The sequence below is a fragment of the Dysidea avara genome, chromosome 5, assembly GCF_963678975.1.
Source record: "Dysidea avara chromosome 5, odDysAvar1.4, whole genome shotgun sequence".
NCBI classification, from domain to species: domain Eukaryota; kingdom Metazoa; phylum Porifera; class Demospongiae; order Dictyoceratida; family Dysideidae; genus Dysidea; species Dysidea avara.
Genome location: NC_089276.1, coordinates 4,898,656 through 4,911,504, shown reverse-complemented (window position 1 = coordinate 4,911,504; position 12,849 = coordinate 4,898,656). Strand labels below are relative to the sequence as shown.

General features: G+C 37.7%; 1 protein-coding gene across 1 annotated transcript in view; it reads left to right on the top strand.

The window, feature by feature from the left end:
• Positions 1-8,566, top strand: part of LOC136256554 (hemicentin-2-like) — a 41,662-nt gene extending 33,096 nt beyond the window's left edge. Inside the window, exons 6-9 of the mRNA XM_066049532.1 lie at positions 4,257-4,652; positions 4,715-5,008; positions 5,588-5,908; positions 8,205-8,566. Of these exons, the coding sequence (XP_065905604.1) occupies positions 4,257-4,652; positions 4,715-5,008; positions 5,588-5,908; positions 8,205-8,566 (1,373 nt within the window). The remainder of the gene's footprint in view (positions 1-4,256; positions 4,653-4,714; positions 5,009-5,587; positions 5,909-8,204) is intronic.
• Positions 8,567-12,849: the final 4,283 nt, after the last annotated feature.

Below are 12,849 nucleotides of genomic sequence, written 5' to 3'. Positions count from 1 at the left end.
GTGTGAATTCACCAGTCACGATTATGTTACAAAATGTAAGCAAAGAAGTACATTTAAGGAAAAAGGAATTTTAAGTTCGATAGAGCAATAACCTTTATGTCACATTAAAACTCATAATCACAACTTCCATGGGGCAAGAAGTAGGGCAGATTCAAAGACAGGACTCCTTTAGGAGGCTACATCTTAGCTTCTGATAATTTACTCCATATGAAATTTACACAGGACATACAACAGAATTTGGGAAAGACAATGACAATGTTATTTGGGAATTAGGTTTGTTTCACAAGGTTGCAAGGATAAAATAGCTGTTTTGGGCTCAGAGGCGTAGCTAGCCAGATGGTGGTGGGGGGACAGGCATCCCCCACAAAACACTCGACGTTGTTCATAATTGCACAAAAGGCTAATGACCCAATGATGGGCTAGCCAACATACGGTGTTGTATTATTGCAGCTTATGTAACTAGCTGCTTAACTACTTCATTACTGATTGCTATCAGTTATCACTGATCAATGGAAGTATTTTCGTCAAGCATCATCGCATGTGCCACAACTGTACTCCAACAAATTCGCCCACAATCCAGTAGAACTATATATAATGAATATTTTAGTACAAATACAATGTGTCACAGTTACTTACATCAGCCACAGTCTGTGCTACAGTCCTAGCACACTGGCATAGTATGACGAGCTCACTCACTTCAGCCGGCGAAATTCAAACGCCATGTATTGGCATGAAATCCCAACTCTACACTTTTCCTGTTAGCAGAATTTGTAAGCTTGTGACAGATCGGATCATCAGAATGACTGACAAAGTGAAAAAATTAAACTGGCATGCCACTACACTGTATGGAGATCCAGAGTGATTAACTCAAGAAAACAAAGTTGGTCCATTTAACACTTTATCACCTCGTAGGTTTGTAGCATCATTGCATATCACTTGTCACTTCTGAGTTGCGACTCTTGCGAAGTCACTTTGAGCAGGTCATCTGTCTTTAGGTTTGAAAAACGCACTATCATGTGAGTAGGGTAGGCTAAATATAGAATTGTGTCTAATATTTTTGGTCAGTGAAGGCATAGTGTCTATATGGGGGAAACCCCTGGGGATTCAGGCATACCTTATTTTTAGCACATCGTTTGCTTGTACAAGAAATCATCATATTATTATCACCATTCACAAACGAGTTGAATGTTGTGTACACTCGCGTAGTAGCGCACAAACAGTAATTTGGGATGCATGTCAATTACTGGAAAGCTTGTGACGGAAGTTTAAAAAAAATTACTTAGTGACAGGGGGCAAATGTCTCCCCTTGCCCCCCCTTGTCTATGCCACTGTTTGGGCTCAACACAAGAGAGTTTGATTGTTACCTACCAAACAACACTTCACTAAGAAAGAATTGAACTGTTGTACATCAATTTGTCAATATAAACGTTGTGAGACTCTGTAGGTATAGGCGACCTCCTTTGTTTTCCTAATTTTTTTTTTCTGTGATCCCTGATCGAACTTAAAATTCCTAAGTTTTACTTATGCCTGTAATACTTTCAGGTCTGTGTATAGTTAGATGATCTGCTCACATATCATTGGAATAAGAGTAGGGATTCATACATAACATACTATGACAATTGCAAAATCAAACATGGCACAGATATTATGTACATATCAGACGTGAGTTAAAAGTTCCCATTCCAACTGATTAATTAGACTATCAATGTTGCTTTGTGATTACAACAAATATCTGTGTAAAAACGTGAGTCACTTTTTTCCATAGTAGGTTATAAAATGGGACTACTGGATACAGAGGTCCTATGTTGTTGTCCATGATAGTAACACGTTTTGTCATTCTTAATAAGTAGTGTTCTGTAAGCTGTCTTGGGATCTGGTCTCCCTGCTACACAGGCTTTTAGTAGCCTTCTTGCAGGTCCCTAGTGGTATAGTTACTAATAAATCTTTCCTTATTAAACAAAAGAAGTCATGCATGCAGCTCAAGTACTAGTTCTTGATGAATGCAGAGAAAATCCTGTATCCCAGGCTGTATATGTGGCTCCTCAGACACTTTCCTAGACTGCAAGTTATCTGCATCAAGTCACCACCTGGTCTGGGATTTTTAAAAAGAGTTTTAGTGTTATTTAAGTTACGGTGCTCCTGCTGTGCAGGTTTTCAGTAGCCTTCTTGCTGGTCCCTAGTGGGATATGTTGAAGCTAAAAATCAAATGACTTCTAAACCACAATTAGTGTGATATCATACAGTATGATAAGTAAGGACCACAAAAGTGTAGGTGTGGCCCACAAATAAGCATCACTCAAAACCAGCCTCAGTTTTCCCTGGTGACAATAAGACAGTATTGGTTAGGTCAAACTAAGCACAAACAAGCTTTTAGATCAACCCGAAATGCTTTCAACAAGTTGCTACGGAATTTAAAATAGATTTTCTACTGACTGACTGACTTCCTGACTGACTGACTGATGCCTTCAGACAAGCATAACTTGATTACGGCTAAGGCTATGGGCTTGATTTTTTTTACTGTTCGACGTTGCTTCAGCTCGAAAAGTGCCTTTTGGCATACTGCAATACGTACAATGCATTCTTTGTGGTTGTGTCCCATTTATCTTGGCTAACAGCAAAAGGTGTCAATTTGGGGGTAGTATGTGATGGCTTCCCATCGTAATGAAAATCATCCGTATTGTTATAGTGGCTACTTTGATTGCAGAGGTGCTTTTCGAACAGTTCTTGATTCATACTGCTGTGTAACATAGCTGACAATGAAGCATAATGGATACTTCACTTTTCAGATGGTAATTGATATAATTGGAGGACACGGAGCCATTTCTTTCTTTTGATGTGGTATGCGTGGATTGCAGGGGTACGTTTTGAACAGTTGTAAAGCAGTGTAATGGGTTGAACATAGCTGACACCGAAGTGTAATGGATACTTCACCTTTCAGACAATAATTGGTAGCTGGAGTGCACGGCGCTGTTTCTTTCTTTTAATGCGGTATGCGTGGGTTCACCAGTCATAATAATTTTATTTTACAAAATAAATTAACGAACAAGTACACAAAAACAATTGGAATTTTCCACTAGAGTAGGGACCATAGCACATCGATAAAAAAGTTATGAAACAAGCTGGAGTAGTACACGAAATTAAATCATAGTAAAACAATAAGAAGTGTTATATCCCTACTGTGCATTTCTATTATGGTATCATGAGCACAGTAGGGATATAACACTTCTTATTGATTTAATATTGTTTACTACTTTAGCTTGTTTCAGTATTTTTTGTTGATGTGCTATGGTCCCAACTCTAGTTGAAAAATTCCAAATTTTTTTGTGTAAGCCAAGAAATGGTTGTGTTGTTGCTATAAGAAAATTGCAGTATGCCATCACAATCTACACTATGAAGTTAGCGCATGCATGCGTAGTTGGTTGATTTTAATTTTCATCATATCGTACTGTATAGTAGGGACACAAAGGAGTAGGCATGGCCCACAAAATAACATCACCCAAAAACCAACCTCAATTTTCCCTGATGACAATGAGGCAGTATTGGTTAGGTAAAACTAAGCCCAAACAAGCTTTCAGATCAATCTGAGAGGCTTTCAACAAGTTGCTACAGAATTTTAAAAACTATAGAATTTTCTACTGACTGAGTAAGTAGCCTTCAGACAAGTGTAACTTGATAATGACTAAGGCTATGGGTTTGATCTTTTCACTGTTTAATGTCACTTCGACCCGAGAGGTGCCTTTTGGCATACCACAGTATGTACAATGCATTCTTCATGGACTTACCAGTGTCCTCCTTTGTGTTCCATTCATCTTTGCTGACAGCGAAAAGTGTCGATTTGGTGGTAGCATGTGATGGAATGGCTAACAAAGTAGCCATGTTTTACAAATGCCTTGCTTCCTTGCTATTGGATAAATGGGACTCAAATTATGCTGCTGTAATGGGATGGATCTGGTGCTGCTTCTATCAAATGCTACATAAAATTTAATAATGAGCATTAGCACTTGTTTACTTTATCTTAAATCAGTCTGTGTGAAAATAACCAGAAACAACAAAAATAAGCACCTTCCAATTTTGTATGGAAACCGTAATGAATTCAATTGTTTGTAATGATACCTTTACAGCTATATTTAGAGAGTCTATTTTGAGTGGCCAAATGTAACCAATTTACATGCCTACAATTAATGAAGCACCTACAAATTGACTTTCGAAAATGTTATTAGTTATCATTGTAACTAGACCATTTATGTACATATTAGGTATTATAATGACTGGAGCTTCTAATATTAGTACAGACTTAGTTAGTAGTAATCAAATTACTGACTACTCATTTGTTACTCACAATATTACCCTCAATCCATTTGGTGTGATTCTTCGTTGTGCTTCTGGACTGGGTCCTTCTGGTAGTGACAGTAATACTGCACTGGGTGGATGGTACTTTAATGGAATTAAAATACCAGTTCCTAATAGAACCCTCTGTAATGATGTTGTATTTGAAGTACATGGAGCAAATGTTAAGAACTATCCAGGAGTAATCAACTTATATCTGTGTGGAACATTCACTACTACTGAAGAAGATGTTTACTCATGTATCATGATGAACAGTTCAATGATGAACCAGACCATGAGGGTGGGTGTGTACTTTAGTGGAAGAAGTGAGTCACTTGATATGTGCCCCATCACTTTAGTGTTAACCATCTTTCATCTCTCTACACAGCTGCTCCAATGATAGACCCTCCATCATTATCTAGTGTGACAGTTGATGTTGGTTCTTCCCTCACATTATCCTGTACCTCACAAGGTTCTCCCCCAGACACATTCACATGGAGGAAGGATAGTGGTCCAATAGTACAGTCCACTAGTATAAGTACAGTGACTCATACTAATACTAGTGCAGTGTTCCGTGCTGACTACTCCATTAATAATGTTACTACAAGTGATAGTGGAACATACACATGTACTGTTACTAACCCTATTGGAAGTGATAGTGAGACCATCACTGTTAACATTGGTATGTAAGTCTGTCATTCGATCAACACAACTCTGTAATATACTGATAGATGGTTCATTAATAATGTCAATGTTAACATGTACACTTATTATTGTGTACTTTTCTATGAGCAGCAGATCCTGTTTTTATGGCTGAATTAAACCATAAATAATCATGTACAAGAAGATCTTGTTTACATGTTAGCCAACTTTGCACTGTAATTTGATATGTGCAAAATCTATTACTATTCCTTCATATTAATATTGTTGTGTAACCAAATTCACACTTATCAGGGTAAATGGTTTATAGTTGTAATATTATCTGCAATCAATTACACGCATGTTCACACAAAAGGTGGTTTAACAATTCCGCATAGTTTGTACTGCAAGTGATCACTCAAAAGTAGGTGCATACACTAGTGTAATGATGGTTTGCCTTTCAGAATACCTGAGACGCACTAATATGATATTTATCTGTCTTGATAAGAGATTGTAATTATATGGGCACTGTACATGTGCATGCCATATGCATTGTAGTCATGGCATCATGATACAAACTCTGAGATTGTCTAATGTCACTATTGTTTTCTATTTCCAACAGCGCCTCTATTCAACATATCACTACCTGGTCCCATACAAGGAGCTATGGTGGGTAGTCCCCTAATGATCCAGTGTACAGTGAGTACAGTTAGTGGAGTGGAGTCCAGTTCAGTAATGATCAGTTGGATGGGACCTGGAGGAGACACTATTACAAATGATAGTAGAGTAACCATCAACCCAACCACTTCTAGTGGTAACACTTACACTAGCAGTATCCAGTTTACCTACCTGATGGAGGGAGATGAGGGTACATACATGTGTAATGTTATGACATCACCTGGAACTAGCAGATCAGAACCAGTTAAAATTGAGACTCTTACAAGTAAGCCATTGTTTAAACTAGCATTGCTGAGCTCAGTGTAGAAAAGGATAATTATGGACCAAGAAATATATTATTATTATTATTATTGTTACTGAGCAGACAGCACAGCTGATATGCTCAGGAAAAAAAGCAATCATAAAATGAATTTAGCTACCTAGTTACAAAGATTACAGTTATTGAGTTCCATACAATGTTTGCAGTTCCGCCGAAAAAGAGCATATATAGGAGATTTGAAATGATAGTTGCCATTCAGAAAGGATTGTAATGGTGTAAATGGTTTTACACACTGTGAAAGTAACCCAAATTACAGATGTGTTGTTGTATTTAATATGTGATGTATTAATGACATTAGACAGCTTAAGAGCTTGTGTTTATTAGCTTAAATTCATGAAATAAATTTACCACCAAGATGCGTTACTGTAACAATCCACACAAAAATAGCCAAGCTGTGAAAAATAGTGCAGCCTTTAAAAGTCTTATTGAAAAGAGTTATGAAATCAAGGTTGGCAGGCAAGGAAATGGCTGCAATGATGCTAATGCTAATAAATTTTAATAATGGCTGCATGCATTCTTAAAATTTATTAGCACTAACATCGTTACAGCCATTTCTTGGCCGCCGCCACAATATTTTTCACCCAGGCTTTTTAAGACTGTACCATTTTTTCACAGCTTGGCTATTTTGTGTGGATTTTGTACTTTATAAGGTCCCAAAACCAGTCTATGGCTGACTTTGGGATTTTCTTTTGCTCACATTTCTTCTTTTCTATACAGACACAATAATGATTATTGAAGACAGACCTGTAAATGTATTGTATTGCATGATATTTGATAATATTATTGTAATACTCTGATAGAGTGCACACATACATAGAATGTTCTAGAACAATCTAGTACTTCTATTGGTAGATAAATGAAATTACAAATGTTTATATATTTATAAGCAGATTTAAACTAGAATTTTCATTTATAAAGCAGAAATTAACTTACGTGAGGTGATCAGCCAAGATAACAGTGGTTAAGGATGTGGTTGTTAGGTATGGGGTCCCAGGTTAGAAGTCTGGTAAGTTTTTTCAACATTTTTTGTGTACCTTTTTACCCCACGGTGACTGCTCTATTTGAGTATCTTGATTGCTCAATTTTACATTTGCTTGGATTTTACTTTATAACTTTTTAACTGTATTCTATTGCTATTCAAACTATCAAAAGGCACTGTTATGATGATTAAACTATGTACAAACCAATTTTCAAGTTATTCCTACACTTGGTTTGCACTGTAGCCATGACAGAAATTTGATCTTTTTTACATGAATAAATGCTCAAAACCCTTGGCTATTCCTCAGATTCACAGCAAACATAGTACATGAATCCACCTTTATACACTCTTTATTTGTGCCAATGATCAAGGCAATTGAGTTTTGCAAAGTGTGTGAAAATAAATTGAAGCCCTTGTAGCCCCCCTACAGCATAAGAAAAAAACAAAGAAATTAACATGAAACTTTGAATGATGCAACTACTTTAAACAGGTTGTAGGATCAGGTGTCCTACAGACCTTCATCACTTGTGCTGTAAAGCCTTAATAAATAATACACAAATAAATAACCCACCATATCTTGTAAATGACTGTTGCGAATTTAATCAAATTTGCTGTGTGGTCTACCCTACCTGGCAGACAGCTATAATGTAAAACTGGTGTGCTTTGGAGAATGGACTATGGAGCTTGAAAGAGCGGTTTTCTTTCTTCCTTTCAATGTACTCACAGTGTGGCGTGCCATGACACACTACCGTGTGTCTTGATTTAGGAGATAAGCAATTTTTATAGCTTAAAGAGTGCTTTATATTAATACAAATTTCAAATTAGTCAGTTTTACAACTGCCTGTAACTCCATAATGTACCTACAGAAGATATCAATTGACTCTTTGTAATCTAATGATTCTAAAAAAGGCAATAGTCTTACATACATGTTCTACAGACAATGGCAGCTTGTTTGTAGTCAAACATGTCTTTGAATTAGTTTTAGAAGATGTTTACAGGTAAATAGCATTGGAAAAATATGAGGCTTGGGCTCAGAGCTTATAGTAGTACTATTTTAGCCTTTGATTTTCAAAATTAAGTTTAATTTTTCAATCTACTGTATGAACAAAGTGAGTCGGTCAGGCTTGTGAAACAACTCTGATATCAAGTTGACATGGCTTCAACTTGATATTATCATTGTTTCTCTCATTCCTACCTTACACTCTACCTTGTATAATGTCTTAATGAAAAATTTTGTTGACAGGTATTTTATTACCTTTACAGTACCCCATCCCACTGTAAGTGCTACTGCTCCCTCTCTTCAAAGAATTGGTCAGCTATTAATAGTGACATGTAGTGTGACGGCTGTGAGAGGCATCACCAGTAGTGTGGATATTATATGGAGGAGTGGTGGTGAGGTGTTGAGCAGGACAAACAATACATCGCCAACTATGACAAGCAGCTCACTGGTCTACACAGACTTTTATACCATTCCACATTTGTGTCTGTGTTCAGTTAGTCAGCAAGAAGTTTACCAATGTGAGGTTGTGATCAGCACTTGTCCACTAGTACTTGCTAATGATAATGTTACACTGGATATGATAGTTGAGTGTGAGAATTTAACCACCGCATGTATGATTTATTAGAGTACATAATATGTAAATAGAGGTATAAGGACTCGATTTTAGATGAATGATCCAAATTTCACATCAGTAATTTCAGAAATTCAAACCATTGTTTATTGCTAAGGGTATTGAGCATGTGTATGAAATTTACACCAGAAATTATTACCTTTCAAAACATGCAGCTGCCCGTACAGTGTACCACCAAATAAGATTAAAAATCTGACTAGATGGACAAGCATAGTTGTATCACAAGTGATAACAAATGGATGGAGGGTGGTGAAGTGGATAACAAATAGTACTTCAAAATAGAGGGCTCTGGGTATGAGGTTTCAGGGTTCTGCTGGTCTTTAGTGGCTAACATGTAGCAGAATCAATGCAGAAAACTTTTGGCTGACTGTAAGAGGCCATCCACCAAGTGCACCACTTATTCCTGTCAAGCCAGCTTCTTGTCATGGCCAGTAATCATCATTCTCTAACTTGCTGCACCATCCAGATAAAACTGTAAAACCAGCTATGAAATGCTGAGGCTGAAAAGTTAGTATATGGTAGTTTAACTACCTACTGGTGGTGTTGCTTTATGTGCAGTTTTGACTTTGCTTTATGTGCTATTTGGATTAATTTTGTAAAATCTGTACACATATAACTCCAGTGTATTTTTTTACTGGATTTTGAAAAATGATTTAAATTGTACATCTGTAGTTTTTAGATAAACAGTTTCAGCCACCATAGCTTGCCATGTTTAGTGAGCATGCATATGAAATTTGTACCAGAGATGCATCACTTTTCTACGTCCAAGTACACATAGAGATTTAGCCACCAAAATGTCATGAGTATGGTGCTATGATGAAAAACTACGTACATACAAGGCTGTGCTGAGAAATTAAAATTCAAACATTGTATTTATTGCAGAATATTTATCCCACTTGTAAGTGCATGCCATTTGTTAGTGTATATCTGTTACTTTGTATGTATGCAATAGTTGTAACACGGGAATGAGGGCTTTGCCTGGTATGTATGCCCTCTGTCCTCGGGCAGTCAGGCATACATATCAGGCAAAGCCTGAATGCAACATGTTACAGCTAGTATGTAACACTTATCAGGCTGATAGCCTGTACAGGGTGATCAATCACCCAACCCAATTTGATTATGGGTCAACAGCTAGTACGTTCTGGTTATGTTTGGTTATGATGAATGGACATATCCTTGGGATATCATGGAGAATTTTGGTTAAGCAAGTTTAATGTTTTAATCAGTGCTATTTAATCATTTATGGAAAAAGTACGGAGTTTACTAAAAGCCTAGATAGGTAAGCTTGCTTGTAGAGTGGTTACCCGTGCAGTGATGGGGATGTGTCCATATTTGAAAATGTGTGGAAACGATCAGTGAATAAACTATAGCACTAGTTCTCACCTTAGCCCAACTCGTAGGATGGCGAGGATATCAAAGCACTCTCTGTCTGAGTAGTTTTCATGGCAAAATCCAAGTCGTGCATCCTAATCACATCAGTATTAATCGATCCCCACAATCAATTTTGGCATCAACATCTATACAATCACTGCCTAGTAGCCTGGCTAACTGGATTACATATGAAATGTAGCCCGGGTGGCTCCTTTGATCTGAGGTGTGAAAGTGGTACACACGCACACACATGTAGTAGTTGTAACCGGCACTTGTGATTTACCTGAAATATACGCACAAGCACGAAGGTGCAGCCCCAGTGCGTATATTTCAGGCAAATCACAAGTGCCCATGTTACAACTAATCTAATCAAAAACAGCCAAGCTGTAAAAAAAGGTGCGGCCCCCAAAAAGGCCATGGTGAAAAAAGATGTGAAATCCAAGGTGGCGGCCAAGAAATGGCTGTGATGGTAGGTTAATGGTTACATTTTAATAACGACAATTCAGGTGAATTTGGTGCCAAGGCCAAGCGGCACAAAATTCACCTGAATTGTTGTTATTAAAATGTAACCATTAACCTACCATCACAGCCATTTCTTGGCCGCCACCTTGGATTTCACATCTTTTTTCACCATGGCCTTTTTGGGGGCCGCACCTTTTTTTACAGCTTGGCTGTTTTTGATTAGATATCACTTCTTTTTGTATTTGTATACTGCAAAGCCGGCCTATGGCTGGCTTTGGGGCTTTTTTAACCCATGTGTTTTTTTCTTTACTACAGGAAGAAGAACTTAAAGAAGAATTTTAGTACTTCAATTATTTTTTGATTTTATTAGTAATTATACAAATTATATACATATATTTATTACATGCCCATTATTCCCCACAGGATATTTTTTGCAGCTGATCTCTCTACTGGGTGACTTGAAATGTAGCTGAACTATATACAGGATGGTTTCTTTGTAGCTGAACTCTCTACAAGGTAACCTCTTCTAACTGGTCTCTCTACAGGGTATTTTGTTTCTAGCTGAACTCTCTACAGGTGGTTTGTTTGCAGCTAAACTCTCTACATGGTGGTGTCTTTGTAGCCGAACTCTCTACATGATGGTTTCTTTGTAGCTGAACTCTCTATAAGGTGACTTCGTCTAGCTGAACTCTCTACAGGGTGATTTGTTTGTAGCTGAACTCTCTGCAGGGTGATTTGTTTGCAGCTGAACTCTCTACATGATGGTTTCTTTGTAGCTGAACTCTCTACAAGGTGACTTCGTCCAGCTGATCTCTCTACGGTGTGATTTGTTTCTAGCTGAACTCTCTACAGGTGATTTGTTTGCAGCTAAACTCTCTACATGGTGGTTTCTTGTAGCTGAACTCCCTACATGATGGTTTCTTTGTAGCTGAACTCTCTACATGGTAATTTCTTCTCTACAGGGTGATTTGTTGTAGTTGAATTCTCTACAAGGTGGTTTGTATGAGGCTGAACTCTCTACAAGGTGGTTTCTTTGTAGCTGAACTCTCTACAGAGTGATTTGTTTGCAGCTGAACTCTCTACATGATGGTTTCTTTGTAAATGAACACTCTACAAGGTGACTTCTTCTAGCTGATCTTTTTACGGGATGAATTGTTGTAGCTGAATGATCTACAAGGTAACTTCTTCTAGCTGATCTCTATACAGGGTAATTTGTTTGTAGTTGAATTCTGTACAGGTGGTTTCTTTGTAGCTGAACTCTGTACATGATGTTTTCTTTGTAGCTGAACTCTTTACAAGGTGACTTCTTCTAGCTGAACTCTCTATGGGGTAATTTCTTTGTAGCTGAACTCTCTATACGATGGTTTCTTTGTAACTGAACTCTCTACAAGGTAACTTCTTCTAGCTGATCTTTCTACTGGGTGATTTGTTTGCAGCTGAACTCTCTACATGGTGGTTTCTTTGTTGTTGAACTCTCTACAAGGTGAATTCTTCTACCTGATCTCTCTACAGGGTGATTTGTTTGTAACTGAACTCTGTACAAGTGCGCTTTTGTGGGTGATCTCACTGCAGGTTGATTTGTTTGCAGCTGAACTCACTAAAAGGTGATTTTGCTTGTAGCTGAACTCCTTGCATTGTATCTAGTTTCTAGCTGATCGCTCTACAGGGTGATTTGTTTGTAGCTGATCTCTCTACAAGTTGATTTGTGTGTAGCTGATCTCTCTGCAGGTTGATTAATTTGCAGCCGATCTCTCTACAAGGTAATTTGTTTGTAGCTGAACTGTCTGTAAAGTGATTTATTTGTAGCTGATCTCTCTGCAGGTTGATTTGTTTTAGCTGAACTCTCTACAGGGTGATTTACTTGTAGCTGAACTCCTTACATTGTGTCTAGTTTCTAGCTGATCTCTCTACAGGGTGATTTGTTTGTAGCTGATCTCTCTACAAGTTGATTTGTGTGTAGCTGATCTTTCTACTGGTTGATTTGTTTGTAGCCGATCTCTCTACAGGGTAATTTGTTTGTAGCTGAACTCTGTACAAGGTGCTTTTTTGTAGGTGATCTCACTGCAGGTTGATTTGTTTGTAGCTGAACTCACTAAAGGGTGATTTGCTTGTAGCTGAACTCCTTACATTGTGTCTAGTTTCTAGCTGATCTCTCTACAGGGTGATTTGTTTGTAGCTGAACTCTCTATAAGGTGATTTGTTTGCAGCTGAACTCTCTACATGGTGGTTTCTTTGTTGCTGAACTCTCTACAGGGTGTTTTGCTTGTAGCTACTCTCTACAGGGTGATTTGTTTCTAGCTTATCTCTCTACAGGTTGATTTGTGTGTAACTGATCTCTCTACAAGCTGATTTGTTTGTAGCTGAATTCTCTGTAAAGTGTTTTGTTTGTAGCTGACCTCTCTTCAGGGTGATTTGTATCTAGCTGATCTCTCTACAGGGTGATT